The following is a 13,729-nucleotide window of genomic DNA, read 5'->3' as shown; positions in this document are numbered from 1 at the left end:
CTCTCTCTCTCTCTCTCTCTCTCTCTCTCTCGCTCTCTCTCTCTCTCTTTCTGCTATGGCCTCCCTTCCCCCTACTCCCAGTGCAAGTCTTTAAACTACAATCAGGCAGTGATTCCATTTCCTCTATTTCCCTGCCTTTGCCATTTCCTTTCTCTCCACCCTGGGGACCGAGGGTGTCCTGGTAGGAGGCTGAGCTGCATCAGCTCTGATGGCCCCTCATCTCATAGTCCAGGCTGTGCAGAGCCCGCGGCGGTCTGAGCTCCCCTTTCTCTTGGACATCGTAGAGAGCTTTTGTTCTGAACCCACGGCACAAGAGGGGGGAGAGAGGCCTTGCCCTGAGAAAGGAGGTGCCACGGGGGGCCCAGGAAGATGACAAAAGGGTCCTTGAGGTGTGGGGCCCGCCCTGGCACACAGGTGGGGCGCACCTGGTGGGCTCTCGTCCTGCCCTGAGCAGCCTGTGCCAGGACATAAAACGGGAGAGTTGTGGCCTCTGAGAAGGGGGGGGGACCAAAAAGATGGCCCAGGAGGAGGGGGAATAATGGCACCAGGGTTGCAGAGCCACCAGTTTCCCACTCCCTGGCCCTGTGTGTGATAGGCGGACTGACACATATGCGAAACGCAGGTGAATTAGATTCCCTCTGTCTTCGTTCTTCCTTCTGTCCTCTTTCTTCTGTCGCAACAAACAGAGCCCCTCCTACACACATGAGCACACACACACACACAGCCTGCCTGGCTGCCCCAGTGAACACTGAGCCCCATAAGCCCCTTAAACATGTATTTACAGGGTGATATGTGTCTGGTCAGGCAAGTATCCACCCAGCAAAAGAAAGCAGGGGCCTGACGGGCCAGATGGGCAGATGGGTTGATGGAGGCTCCCAGGAAAAAGTGCTTTTTGAGTGGAGACCCAAGGAAGGGCTGTGGCTGCCCTCGAGGGGGACCCCAGTTCCCCAGTCCGGCCGGAGCCTTGGACCAGCCAGGCAGGGACAGGTCTGAGGCTTTATGCTGCAGTTTGCCCAGAGCCTGCCCGTGCTTTGCTGCTGGCTCCTGGGAGCCTGAGGTGGGCAGGGCAGCACCTGGGAGCTGAGGAGGCTGGGCTCAGAGCCGTGACGTGACCTCCCAGGTTGCACAGAAGATGCAGTGGAGCCTGGATGGGGCCCGCGTGCTGACCCAGCTCTGCCCTCACTGCGAGGGCACTCTTGAGCTTGCTGTTGGTACTTATGCCCCAGATTCCTGGGCTGTGCAGTGTGGCGCTCACTACCTCCACCCCCACGCCGCCCCCATGGCATTGTTCGTAGGATGGAATGGCTTTCCTGGGACCTGGTGAGCACTCAGTCACCACCTTTGTGGTTAGTTGTTGGCACCTCTGTGTCCCCGCACGTGGGCTCGAACCCCTTGAGAGCAAGGACTGGGCAGGTCCCCGTTTACACCCAGGCACAGGCTCCAGTCCTCAGCCCCAAAGTGAAACCTGCCACCTGTCCCTGCAGGAGGGGGACACGTGGTGGCCAAGGGCAGGTTCGGCTTGCACCTGGGATCCTGGTGTGAGCCTTAGGAGTGGCCCCTTTCACTCTTAGAAGGTCCCTCCTAACAGGGATGGAATGTTACATGATCACCCTCCGTGTAGAGGACCACAGCAGACCTGTGCTCCAGCTCCCACAGGCTGACACTGGCTGACTCTTTCGCCGACTCATCTGCCAGTAGAGTGATGTTATGGGTTTCTTTGCTCCCGTTCCCTTCAGCTGCCAGAAGAGGGGTGGTGCCAGGGACTGGGGCCAGAAGAAGAGCACAGGTGAGGGAACTAACATTTCCACTGGGATCCTCATCTCATCTCCTCAGCACCCCAGGACTCAGGCACCATATCCCCCTCCGCAGAGATGAGGAAACTGAGGCTCAGGATGTGACAGGATATACCTGAGCTAGAAAAGGATATTGTCCAAATTTGAATTTAGAATCCAGGGCCAAGTCCTAGCACAGGCTCCGCTGTTGAGGGTCAGCCCCTCCCCTCCGCTGGCCCTGCCTTTGAGGAAGTCTAGACAAAAGTGCTGAGCTGCTTGTTTTCTCAAACCCACAGCAGACATGAGGGCTGCTGCTGGGTGCTGCTGGGCGCTGTGTCAGATGGGCCGCTGCCATCCAAGGCAGTGATGCTCCCCCACAGGGACTCCGGCGGGCACAGGGGTCATCTCATCTCCCTTACATCTCCAAGCACAGGGCCTGACCCAGGGCAGGGATTTAGCAAATATTTGCTGCACTAATCAGTGGATGTGCTCTTAGTCTCTAGAGGCTGTCGCAGAATCACCCAAACCTTTGCTTGAATTTCGGGCCCCAGAATGGAGAAGTCTCTTAGCTCTGCGGTTTTCATCAGAGATCTGGACAGATAAATAATAGTGACTCTTTACATTTGGTGAGGGCTTTATAATTAACTAACCCCTTCATCTACGTTCTGACCTCTGGGCTCTCACAACCCTACCATGGGTAGGTGTTTCCATCCCCGTTTTTGGACAGGGAAACTGAGACGCAGAAGTGACTTTGAAGTGACTTTGCTTAGTCACTTGTACACGACAGAGCTGGGACTTGAGGCCAAGCTCAAGTTGGGTGCTATTTCCAGTAGGGGGTGGGAGGTGGGCTCTGAATCAGGGCTAACCCCCCAGCCTGTTCCCGGTGGACCCAAAGGTTTCCTTCCATCTGACCCCTTCCATGAGAGCCCTGGTTTAAGCTTAATAGTTTAATCTTTAGTGTCTGTTTCAAGGAGGCTAAATTCCTCCCTGGGGTATTTTATTTTTAGCCGGCTTCAGGAAGGGGAAGCTCCTCTGGCCTGTGGGGGGAGGGAGGCACCAGGCTGGGAGCTGGTTTCCTGAGGAAGGGCCGCCGCCGGCCATGCACCTGACCCTGGCCCTGGGAGAAGAGCCAGCAAGGCAGGCAGGAGCCACCCCAGTCCTGTCTTCCTTTCCCCTTCCTTATGGGGTGCCTCTGATGTGCTGTGCTGGGCACTGAGCTGGAGGCGGGGTACAATCTGATGAGTATCCCAGGCCAGGGAGGAGGCCCTTCCACATCCGGGCTGGCGGGGAGGGCTGGGAAGCCCCAGGAACAGGGGGAATTTGAGGGAAGCCTGGGGCGCTGGTGGGAGGAGCCGGCAGCTCACCGGGGTTGGGGTTGGGGAAAGGGCACCTGGGTGGGAGAATCCCTGTGCAAAGGCCGGGCTACACGGAGGGCACTGGTGCACCTGGAGCGTCTATGAAGGCAGGAAGCTGATGCACCGGGGGTTGGACCCTGATAGGTGGACTCATTGGCTTTTTTAGAAACACCTGTTGGATCAGAGCGCATAGCTGTGAACCTGGGAGCCAGGTTTTTTTTGTTTTTTTTTTTCTGCGGTACGCGGGCCTCTCACTGTTGTGGCCTCTCCCGTTGCGGAGCACAGGCTCCGGACGCGCAGGCTCAGCGTCCATGGCTCACGGGCCCAGCCGCTCCGCGGCATGTGGGATCTTCCCGGACCAGGGCACGAACCCGTGTCCCCTGCATCGGCAGGCAGACTCTCAACCACTGTGCCACCAGGGAAGCCCTGGGAGCCAGTTTTAGCATTCATTTCAGCCAGTTTTCTCAAACTTGGTAGCCGTCATGGAGCCCTTCTTTCAAATCTGATCTTTCAAATCAGATCATGGAACATGGAATTCCAGTGTACAAATCAGACACAAGCTATACATGTTTTCTTTTTTTTAACCCACTAATTTCTTTTTTTTTTTGGCTGCGTTTGGTCTTCGTTGCTGTGCACAGGCTTTCTCTATTTGCGGCGAGCGGGAGCTACTCCTTGTTGCGTTGCGCAGGCTTCTCAGTGTGGTGGCTTTTCTTGTTGCGGAGCACGGACTCCAGGTGCGCAGGCTTCAGTAGTTGTGGCGCACAGGCTTAGTTGTTCCATGGCATGTGGGATCTTCCCGGACCAGGGCTCGAACCTGTATTCCCTGCATTGGCAGGCAGATTCTTAACCACTGCACCACCAGGGAAGTCCCCACAAGCTATATTTTACACGGTATAAATTTAGGTATTTAAATGTCTAACATTTAGCTAATCAAGAACAGTGACCTGTTGTGATGGGCACAATCATTTAGCATCAGGGCTGACAGGAGGTAGCTGCTGTCTGAGATCGGCCTCGGCACCTAATTGATTTTTGTGTGTTGCCTTGTTTTTGCCCAAAAAAAAAAAAAACCCAAAAGACCACATTCACATGGCCAAGCCGTTACAAATGGTGACAGTTGTTTAACACCTCACTGTACAGTCTCAAGGTCTGTGCAAAATTAATTATACCTTGGCAACAAAGCCAGTGGGCCTACTGAATGTGTAGGAATAAGGTATACATTACATTTGAGTAGATGGGTTTTTAAAATAGAAGAATCTTTATTTTTTGCAATTTTGGATCCGATTTTTTTTTTTTTTTTTGGAACTCCTGAAGGACATGCAGAACATAGTTTGAGAACCACTGAGGAAATCCAACCACCCTGTATCACAGATGGGAAGACTGAGGTCAGCAAGGGGGCAGGGCTTACCCAGGATCCCACCGGGAGATGGAGGACATGGCGATGATCAGATACACAGAGGGTTATCATTGCTCCCCATAATTACAAGTGTGCCCTGTTCCCAAGGCAGGAAGAGAAAGGCGTCAGGGACAGACACGCCCAAAACTGGCTGAGCCCTTCCTGAGTGTGTCTGTCTGTTGTCTGTCTGTTGTCTGTCTGCGCGACATTGAGCGGCAGTGCTAATGTTCCCTTCTCCTCCTGCAGCGATGCCCTCCTAGCCAGCCGCCACGGGATGGAGGGCTTCATGGACTCAGGGACACAGACGGATGCCGTGGTGGTGCTGTCCTTGGCTCAGGCTGCCGTGCTGGGCCTGGTCTCAGAAAATGAGCTCTTTGGAGCCACCATAAGCGCCGAAGCCTTCTACCCGGACCTGGGGCCGGAGCTGTCCGGGGCGGCCATGGGGGAGCCCCGGGCCCCGGGCCCAGATGTCTACCAGCTGGCCTGCAACGGGCGGGCCCTGGAGGAGCCGGCAGAGGAGGAGGTGCTGGAGGTGGAGGCAGCCTTTGAGAAGCACACCCGGCGGAAGACACGGCCGCCCGTGCGGCTGGTGCCCAAGGTCAAGTTTGAGAAGGTGGAGGAGGAAGAGGATCAGGAGGTCTACGAGGTGTCCGTACCCGGCGACGACAAGGATGCGGGCCCAGCGGAGGCCCCCACCGAGGTGGCCAGTGGCGGCTGCGAGGCCCTGGTGCAGAGCAGCGCTGTCAAGATGATTGACCTCAGCGTCTTCAGCCGCAAGCCCCGGACACTGCGGCACCTGCCTCGAACCCCGCGGCCAGAGCTGGACGTAGCCCCCTTCGACCCCCACTTCCCTGACCCAGCCCGGGACGGCTTCCCCGAGCCCAGCATGGCGCTGCCCGGGCCAGAGGCGCTGCCCACAGAGTGTGGCTTCGAGCCGCCGCACCTGGCCCCCCTGAGCGACCCTGAGGCCCCCACCATGGAGTCCCCGGAGCCCGTGAAGCCGGAACAGGGCTTTGTGTGGCAGGAGGCAGGCGAATTTGAGGCCGACGCAGCCGGCTCGACGGTGGAACGCCACAAGAAGGCCCAGCTGGACCGGCTGGACATCAACGTGCAGATCGACGACTCGTACCTGGTGGAGGCAGGCGACCGTCAGAAGCGCTGGCAGTGCCGCATGTGCGAGAAGTCCTACACATCCAAGTACAACCTGGTGACGCACATCCTGGGCCACAATGGCATCAAGCCTCACTCGTGCCCGCACTGCAGCAAGCTCTTCAAGCAGCCCAGCCACTTGCAGACACACCTGCTGACACACCAGGGCACCCGGCCGCACAAGTGCCAGGTGTGCCAGAAGGCCTTCACGCAGACCAGCCACCTCAAGCGCCACATGCTGCTGCACTCGGAGGTCAAGCCCTATAGCTGCCACTTCTGCGGCCGCGGCTTCGCCTACCCCAGCGAGCTCAAGGCCCACGAGGTGAAGCACGAGAGCGGCCGCTGCCACGTCTGCGTCGAGTGCGGCCTGGACTTCTCCACCCTGACCCAGCTCAAGCGCCACCTGGCCTCGCATCAGGGCCCCACCCTCTACCAGTGCCTCGAGTGTGACAAGTCCTTCCACTACCGCAGCCAGCTGCAGAACCACATGCTCAAGCACCAGAACGTGCGGCCCTTCGTGTGCACCGAGTGCGGCATGGAGTTCAGCCAGATCCACCACCTCAAGCAACACTCGCTCACCCACAAGGTAAGGACGCCACAGGCCTCCCCCAGCAAGGCCCTGGCCCCTGGGCTCTCCCCCCGCCTCCCGCCGGGGGCTTGGCCCCAGGCCTGAGGCTCTGCCCTCTCCTCCTGCCGTGCTTTCATCCAGTGCTTCCCGAAGCACTGCCTGAGATCTTTTAGGTGGTGAACATCTCTCATTTTTATAGTTATATTTTTTTTGATGAGTGTTAGAAAAAAATGTAATTGAAATTAGTTTTTTTAAATAGTAAAACTTGATTCATTTTAAAACTTTTTAACTGAAATGTTTGAGGAACCCCTGCGGGACCCAAGGAGCACAGTTGGAGAATCGCTGATTCTCTATCTCGTGGCTGGGAGGACCGAGGCCAGAGAGAGGCCAGGGTGCCACGGGGAGGTGGATGAGATAGATGGTCAGAAGCACAGAGGGCTTCCTTTGCTCCTTATAATTACACAAGTCTATCAAAAGCTGTGTGCCTTCCCTTTAGGAAAATGCTAAATATATTTCATTTTAAAAGGGAATAGATGTGGGCTTCCCTGGTGGCGCAGTGGTTGAGAGTCCGCCTGCCGATGCAGGGGACACGGGTTCGTGCCCCAGTCCGGTAAGACACCACATGCCGCGGAGCGGCTGGGCCTGTGAGCCATGGCCGCTGAGCCTGCGCGTCCGGAGCCTGCGCCCCGCAACAGGAGAGGCCACAGCAGTGAGAGGCCCGCGTACCACAAAAAAAAAAAAAGGGAATAGATGTAAGGAAAAATATTTGCTATGGAAAAGTACAATTGGTTCTAGAATATGACAAAATGAAGCAAAGTGGCTTGTGGGGACAGAAGGTGGAGCAACACTGTCCTTTTCCACTGTGTCCCTAGACATAAACTTGACCAGTTCTCCCCTTACCTTCCTGTTCCTTCAGTCCACTGGCCACCCTGCCTTTCAGCCAACGTCACCTCCTTTAAGAGGCTCTTACGTCCAGAAGGGGAATGAGGCCTCTCAGGTCCCACAGTCCCACTCTGGCACTTGTCCTGACCCATGGTTTCCACCCCAAATCCAACCAACTTCACTCTTTGAAGCTGAACATGCCTAGAGCTGCCCCTCTCCATAATTGCGGCCTTAGAGACACTCCTGGTCAAACTCATGTCCTTATTTCTCACAGTGGACACTACAGTGAGTAGGGAAGAAACAGCCTGCCAGGCCGAGAATCCAGCCTTTCCCAGCCCTGGGTACTCTTTCTGCTGGAGCAGAGGTGATTCTTAGGTTTCATTGCAGGTGCTCCTCATTCAACTGGTGTAGCTACCTAGAGTGTAATGTTAAGAAGGATTCTGAAGCTGAATCTGGGCTCAGCTGTAAAACCAGATGATTGATTCTTTCCGCCTGCGGGGAGTTGGGGGTTGCAGGGGTTGAGGGTGGGGAGAGTGCAAAGTGATAAGTACACGTGCTATATATTTGCCATCTTTCTCCTCTACTAGGAGACTTAAAAATCCCCACAAGTCCACAAAGTGTTAAAAGAGAAATAATACTATGAAGAAAAGGCAAAAGCAAAAATCAAAGGCTGATAAAATTATTATTATCAGCCTCAGTTTACACATGTGCACACCATCCCAAAGGGCAGGGCCCCTTCGTGGTCATACACATCATCTTCGCTCTGTCAAGCAAGCATACAAGACAGGAGACACAGCCTGTCTGCTGAGAGAAATAGACACGGGAACTGTTAAATTATGACATGAAACTTTGTACCAAACAAGCAGTTGGGACAGCAGCTGTGACCACAGAAATGTGTCGGTGCCACTGGAGTTCTACTAAATTACTGGGGTTCTAGGAACTTTTGTCCTCACTTTTCTCCCCAGACAATACATTGTGCTTCCTGTGCACACAGCACCCTGTCCTGCTCTGGGGGTCACCTCCAGACCATGGAAAAGCATGTTGACCATCCAAACCAGAGGGTTTTCCCTTGGAATCTTTGTCTCCTGGGGTTGTGTTCCAAAGTCCATCAGTGATAAGAATCACCTGCGGAACCTGTTGGGATTAAAAATTCGTGGGAATTTGAATCTCCAGGGAGGGGCCTGAGAGGCTTTTTGTTCAACAAGAGCTACAGGTTGTTCTTATCACAAGAGAAGCTTAGAATACACTCTCAGGGGTCGTGGACGGGCTCCGAGGTTTGAGAAGTCTTTAAATTCTACACAGACCTGAATGTTTTTTCATTTTTCCTGGGGTGCTCATACCTTTAATCATACTCTCAAAGGGGTCTGTGAACCAAAAAGACCACTGAGAGACAGCATTGAGGTGAAAAATATATACATGCATCTTGATCTCAGGAAGCCCGTCCAGGCCCCCAGGCTAAGGCTGTGTCTTCTTGGCCAGAGGCCCCTGGTGCCTGATGTGATGCTGGCTTATAGCAGGTGCCTGGTAAATGGTTGATGAATTAATGAATGAATTAACGTGCAAACGAACACGCTTGCCTCAGTGCCCTGGTACAGACCTACAAATCCACCTGCCCTCTTGGGCAGGAGACAGCAGGTGTATGGGTCAGAACAATAAGATTCAGCCGATCTCTCCCTATCACTGGAATGCTTTCCATAGTAAATTGTTCTTCCCCAGCATCCTCCCGGGCATTTCAAACAAGTGGCCCCTGTTTGGAACATCCCCAGGAAGTCATTTCCCAGAAGCACTGACCCTGTGGTACACACACACACACACACACACACACACACGCACGCACTTCCAGAGCCTGTGTCCATTGTGTGGCCCTGACCATCGCTCCCACCCCGCACAGGGTGTGAAGGAGTTCAAGTGCGAGGTGTGTGGCCGGGAGTTCACCCTGCAGGCAAACATGAAGCGGCACATGCTGATCCACACCAGCGTTCGGCCCTACCAGTGCCACATCTGCTTCAAGACCTTCGTGCAGAAGCAGACCCTCAAGACCCACATGATTGTACACTCGCCCGTGAAGCCATTCAAATGCAAGGTACCAGGCCTTCGGGCCCCCAGGTGGGACTTCCCCACGAGTGGCCTCAGCATGACGGCAGCAGCCGGGACCCGGTATGGGCAAGAGAGCCCTGGTTGGGTGAAACTGCCTGGGCTCTGGGGGTTGGGGTGGGTGGTGAGGGTTCAGGTCCTACAAGCTACTGAGGTTGTTTTTTGAGAATTGGAGGAGGGGGTGAAGGTCACGGTACAGCCGCAGGGAAAGAGCCCCGACCCGAGACTCAGTGCACCTGGAGATCCGAGCCCTGGGTTTCTGACAGCTTCAGCTCAGGGATCGTGGGGCAGACACACAGGAACGGTGACCAGCAGGGAGTGGCTCAGTCCTCGGCCTCTGGGATCACATAGGAAAGGACGAAGTGAGTGCTTGTCCACAGCCGATGGGATTCCGGCCCAGCCGTGGAGGTAGGAGTGGCTGGGTGTCCGGAGAGCGCGGGTTCCCGGGCTGATGAGGCCGGGTGGGGTGTGTTCCAGGTGTGCGGGAAGTCCTTCAACCGCATGTACAACCTGCTGGGCCACATGCACCTGCACGCGGGCAGCAAGCCCTTCAAGTGCCCCTACTGCTCCAGCAAGTTTAACCTCAAGGGCAACCTGAGCCGGCACATGAAGGTCAAGCACGGCGTCATGGACATCGGCCTGGACAGCCAAGGTGGGTGGGCCACACGCAGTGGACAGAGCAGGAGTGGTACTGTCATGGCACACTCAGGAGCCTCCTGTCCAGTGAGGGGAGTGGGGAGGCTGGCCAGGCCTGAGACCTCATTGGGGTGGGCTCAGGTCTGGAGAGGGAGCACCCTGGAGGGTCACCATGGTGATAATGATGGTATATTTGTGTATACTTTAGAGGACTTACGACGGCTCACATAAACAATAATAAAAATAATTTGTTGAGTGCTGTGTGCCAGGCCTTTATTAACTCACGTAACCCTCACAGTGAGGTTGGCTCTGTTATTACCGCCATTTTACAGATGCAGACACTGAAGGACAGAGAAGTTAGGTAACTCATGCAAGATCATTACTGAGAGATGACATTTTATTTAAATGGATGGGAAAGAAAGTAACAAAAGGAAAATTGGCAACTGTAAAGATAAGGGAGAGCCAGGTGAGGTCACAACCCCAAGTACACCATGGGAGGTCCTATGGGCATGCAGAGGGGAGCCCTGAGCTTCCTAGTCGCCAAGGCAAAAAGGGATATACAATCAGTCACATTCTTCATAGTGCCTGCCAAAAAGAATGTAGCCCACATACTCAGGAGAAGTGTCCTTACCTCTGCAGTTGGTGGAGGTTTCATTGGCTGTTGGTTATAACATCCCTACATGTTAGTGATAGCTGCTCCCCTCAACACTGGTCAGTACTGGAAGAACTGTAGTCGCTCTGGCCTCTCATGGGGAGGAGGCACTTTAGAGATCCTACAGGAAGGAGAAGCCAACCACACTTCAGGAAGGTTCCTTGTATAGTCTGGAGCTATTTGACTTTCTGGTGCTCCTTCTGAGACAAATTAGCTGGGAATGTGCCCCGACAGTCACCGGGTGAGTCGACTTGCCATATGAGGTTACTTTCTAGGAGTCAGTCAGATGCTGGGGGATGCTGCAATAACCCTGATTGAGTTTTGGAGCAGTGAATGGCCGGGAGTGTTCTGGCAGAAACAGGTGTCATCGGTTTTCCATTCTGGATGAGGATGAAACGCTGTTGGCTGCATATAGTTGCTCTGTAGCCCCTTCTTACCCAAAATGTGGTTCTAGGACCAGCAGTATTGGCATCACCTGGGATCTTGCTAGAATTGCAGGCTCCACCCCACCCCAGACTTGCTGAATCAGGCTCTGCATTTCCCAAAGATCCCCAGGTGATTTGTTTGCACCGGAAAGTTTGAGAAGCATTGAATAAAGTGATGGTTTTCAAACTTGAGCAAGGGAGCATGAGAATCACTCCAGGCTTGTTGAAACAAATTGCTGGGTCCCACCTTCAGAGCTTCTGATTCTGTAGGTCTGGGGTAGGGTCGGATCATTTACATTTCCAGCAAGTTCCCCAGGTCAAACCGAAGCTGCTGGTCAGGAACCTCACTTCGAGAACCTCTGACCTAGACTCCAGAGAACTGTTCTCAAACTTGGCTGCACATTGGAATCACTTTGAGAATTTTTAAAATGCTGATGCCTGAGTCTCAACCACAGAGATTCGAATGTAACTGATCTGGCGTGTGGCCCAGGATCCGGACTTTTTTTTAAGCACCCTAGTTCATTCTATGCGCAGTAGAGTTTGAGAGCCAGTACTCTAGTGGACATGCCAGGTAGCTAACCCACCAGGAGGGACCAGAACAGGACTGGTCCTTTTGGAAGTAGCTGTCCCTGCACACCTCGCTCCCAGGGGGTGGTTAAGGCCTAAGCTGTTTCCACCTGAGGTCAGTGACCAGGGATGCCTAGGGTTGCTTTGTTCCTGATTGTACCAGATGACAGAAAGTAAAGCAGGGATTGGCACGGGAATGGCTGGGGCCCAGGTCCACCCACCACTCACGTATAACCTTGGTCTGAGAAGCTCAGGCTTGACACTTGTGCAGGAGGAAGGCAGCCTACAGCCTAGATGGAACCACCCAATAAACGATAGGACTGTAATTCAGGAGGTAGATCAACATCTTTGTAAAAAATGGTACAGAGTATTCCCTGGGGCCAACTGGACAGGCCAAATAGAGTTAATAAAGGGAGGTTGGGAGGATAACAGGGACCCAGAGGTAGAAATTTTCCCAGGGTCTTTATTTAGCTTGTTTTTAATCAACTATGTGGTATGAAGGTGTGGCACTAGGATTTGAGGAAGAAAGTGCCTAGGGGCTATAAGATTTGGTACAGCTGAGGGAACTCCCTAGAGGTCACGTGGTTAGGACTCATGCTCTCACTGCCCAGGGCCGGGGTTTGATCCCTGGTAAGGAACTAAGATCCCACAAGCCGTGTGGAGCGTGCGGCCACAAAAAAGTAAATAAATAAAAATTTTAAAAAAAGAGATTTGGCACAGCTGGCCTCATTTTATAAAGTCAGATGCTATGGGCACAAGTAAGAGACACCCCATTCAGACTGGTTTAAACAATAAGGCAATAAATTAAGAAATGACTTGCAGTCCAGGCTGTCTTCAAAGTTGGCTGATTCAGCCCCTCAACAATGACAGGGTGAGGCTCCCTCTGTCTGTCCACATTATTAGCTGTGCTTTTCCTCATAGTCGCAGAATAGCTGCCAGTGGCCTTTAGGGCAATATGCTTCCTTGTTCACCTCCATTGGAAGAGTAAGAGCCTGCTCTCCTTTGCTCTGTGAAACTAATAAGAACATTCTAAGAACTCACTAGCAGGCCTTTCCTCATGATTCACTGGCCAGAATTGGGTCCCATCCCTAATCCTGAGCCACTCATTGGCAATGAGTGGGATTACCCTTCAACCAGTGGTTCTCAACTGGAGGTGAGTTTGCCCCCCAGGGACATTTGGCCATGTCTAGAGACATTTGGTTGTCACAGCGGGGGCAGTGCTACTGGCATCTCGCTGATAGAGGCCAGGGATGCTGGGAAGCATCCTACAATGCACAGGACAGTCCCCCACAACAAAGAATTATGGCCCAAGATGTTAATAATGCCAAGGTTGGAAAACCCTGCCTTAGACTCATCAGGGCTACCCCTGGGCTGGGGTCCATTTCTCCCCAAACACATCGCATATCCCAGATGGACAGGGGCAGAATGCACACTGGGGCTCAGCCACAGTCCCTGCCAGCAAGACTCCCAGGTCCCCAGGTCACACCCTGGGCCTCCCTCCCTCCATAACTCATTGGAAGGCAGCCCCACCCAAGCTCCTTTGTGGAGTTTTCTATCTGGCTTTTGTTCCAACAGTAAGAGCTTTATAAAAGATTTCAATTTGATAAAATTACAAGAGGCCTCTTAGAATTTTTATCTCGTCGTCTTTGTTAACCTACCTTGAGTGCTTGGCCTTGGAGAGCTAGGCCTGAGGATACCACTGGGTAGAACTGGCGCCAGGTCAGAGGAGAAACAGCTCCCTCCAGCCAAGTGAGGTAGAGTTGCACAGTGGATCAAAACAACAGCACTTGCTGGGTGCCCTTTGGCAAGTTGATTAACCTCTCTGAACTTCCTTTTGATCTCCTAAACGGGGTTGCTGTGAGCATTCATGAGATGATATATGTGAAGTGCCTGGCATACAGTAGGTGCCAAACGAGTGGTATTGCAGACATGATATAGTACAGGAGGCTTTCATATGGCAAAGGAGACTAATGAGTAATGTTGCAAAGAATAAATAAGGGCTTAGTGACTCAGGAGGTGCAAGAGAGGGATGACCCCAAGAGTTCAAGTCCAAGCCTGTACCCACTCGGCACACATTTGAGAAGCCACGGGAGTCGGGGGCCTCCCAGAGCAGGAGGGCAGAGGAGGCAGCTGAGAGTCTTTTGGAAGCAGTGACTGGCAATGACTTCTTTAGTTCTGCTTCCCGTGTGGGACTGACCACAGGCAGCATCCAGGCCTAACTGTGCCCTCTCTTGCA

General features: G+C 53.6%; 1 protein-coding gene across 8 annotated transcripts in view; it reads left to right on the top strand.

Moving 5' to 3' along the window:
- ZNF710 (zinc finger protein 710) overlaps window positions 1-13,729 on the top strand; it is a 67,874-nt gene that overhangs the window by 50,361 nt on the left and 3,784 nt on the right. For 4 of the 8 annotated variants that reach the window (XM_022563971.3, XM_022563972.3, XM_022563973.3 and 1 more), the window contains exons 2-4: window positions 4,767-6,255; window positions 9,011-9,202; window positions 9,691-9,865. In XM_022563971.3, the coding sequence (XP_022419679.1) occupies window positions 4,795-6,255; window positions 9,011-9,202; window positions 9,691-9,865 (1,828 nt within the window). In that variant the 5' untranslated portion in view covers window positions 4,767-4,794. Of the gene's footprint in view, window positions 1-4,766; window positions 6,256-9,010; window positions 9,203-9,690; window positions 13,725-13,729 lie in introns of those variants that run through there. The other 4 variants (XM_089906797.1, XM_022563968.3, XM_022563970.2 and 1 more) reach the window with 1 other exon arrangement.

Source organism: Delphinapterus leucas, chromosome 2 (genome assembly GCF_059928025.1).
Source record: "Delphinapterus leucas isolate spDelLeu-1000000601 "Yukka" chromosome 2, BTC_Dleu_Yukka2, whole genome shotgun sequence".
In the NCBI taxonomy this organism is placed as follows: domain Eukaryota; kingdom Metazoa; phylum Chordata; class Mammalia; order Artiodactyla; family Monodontidae; genus Delphinapterus; species Delphinapterus leucas.
Note: the sequence above shows the minus strand (reverse complement) of the source record. Positions and strands in the feature narration are given on the sequence as shown.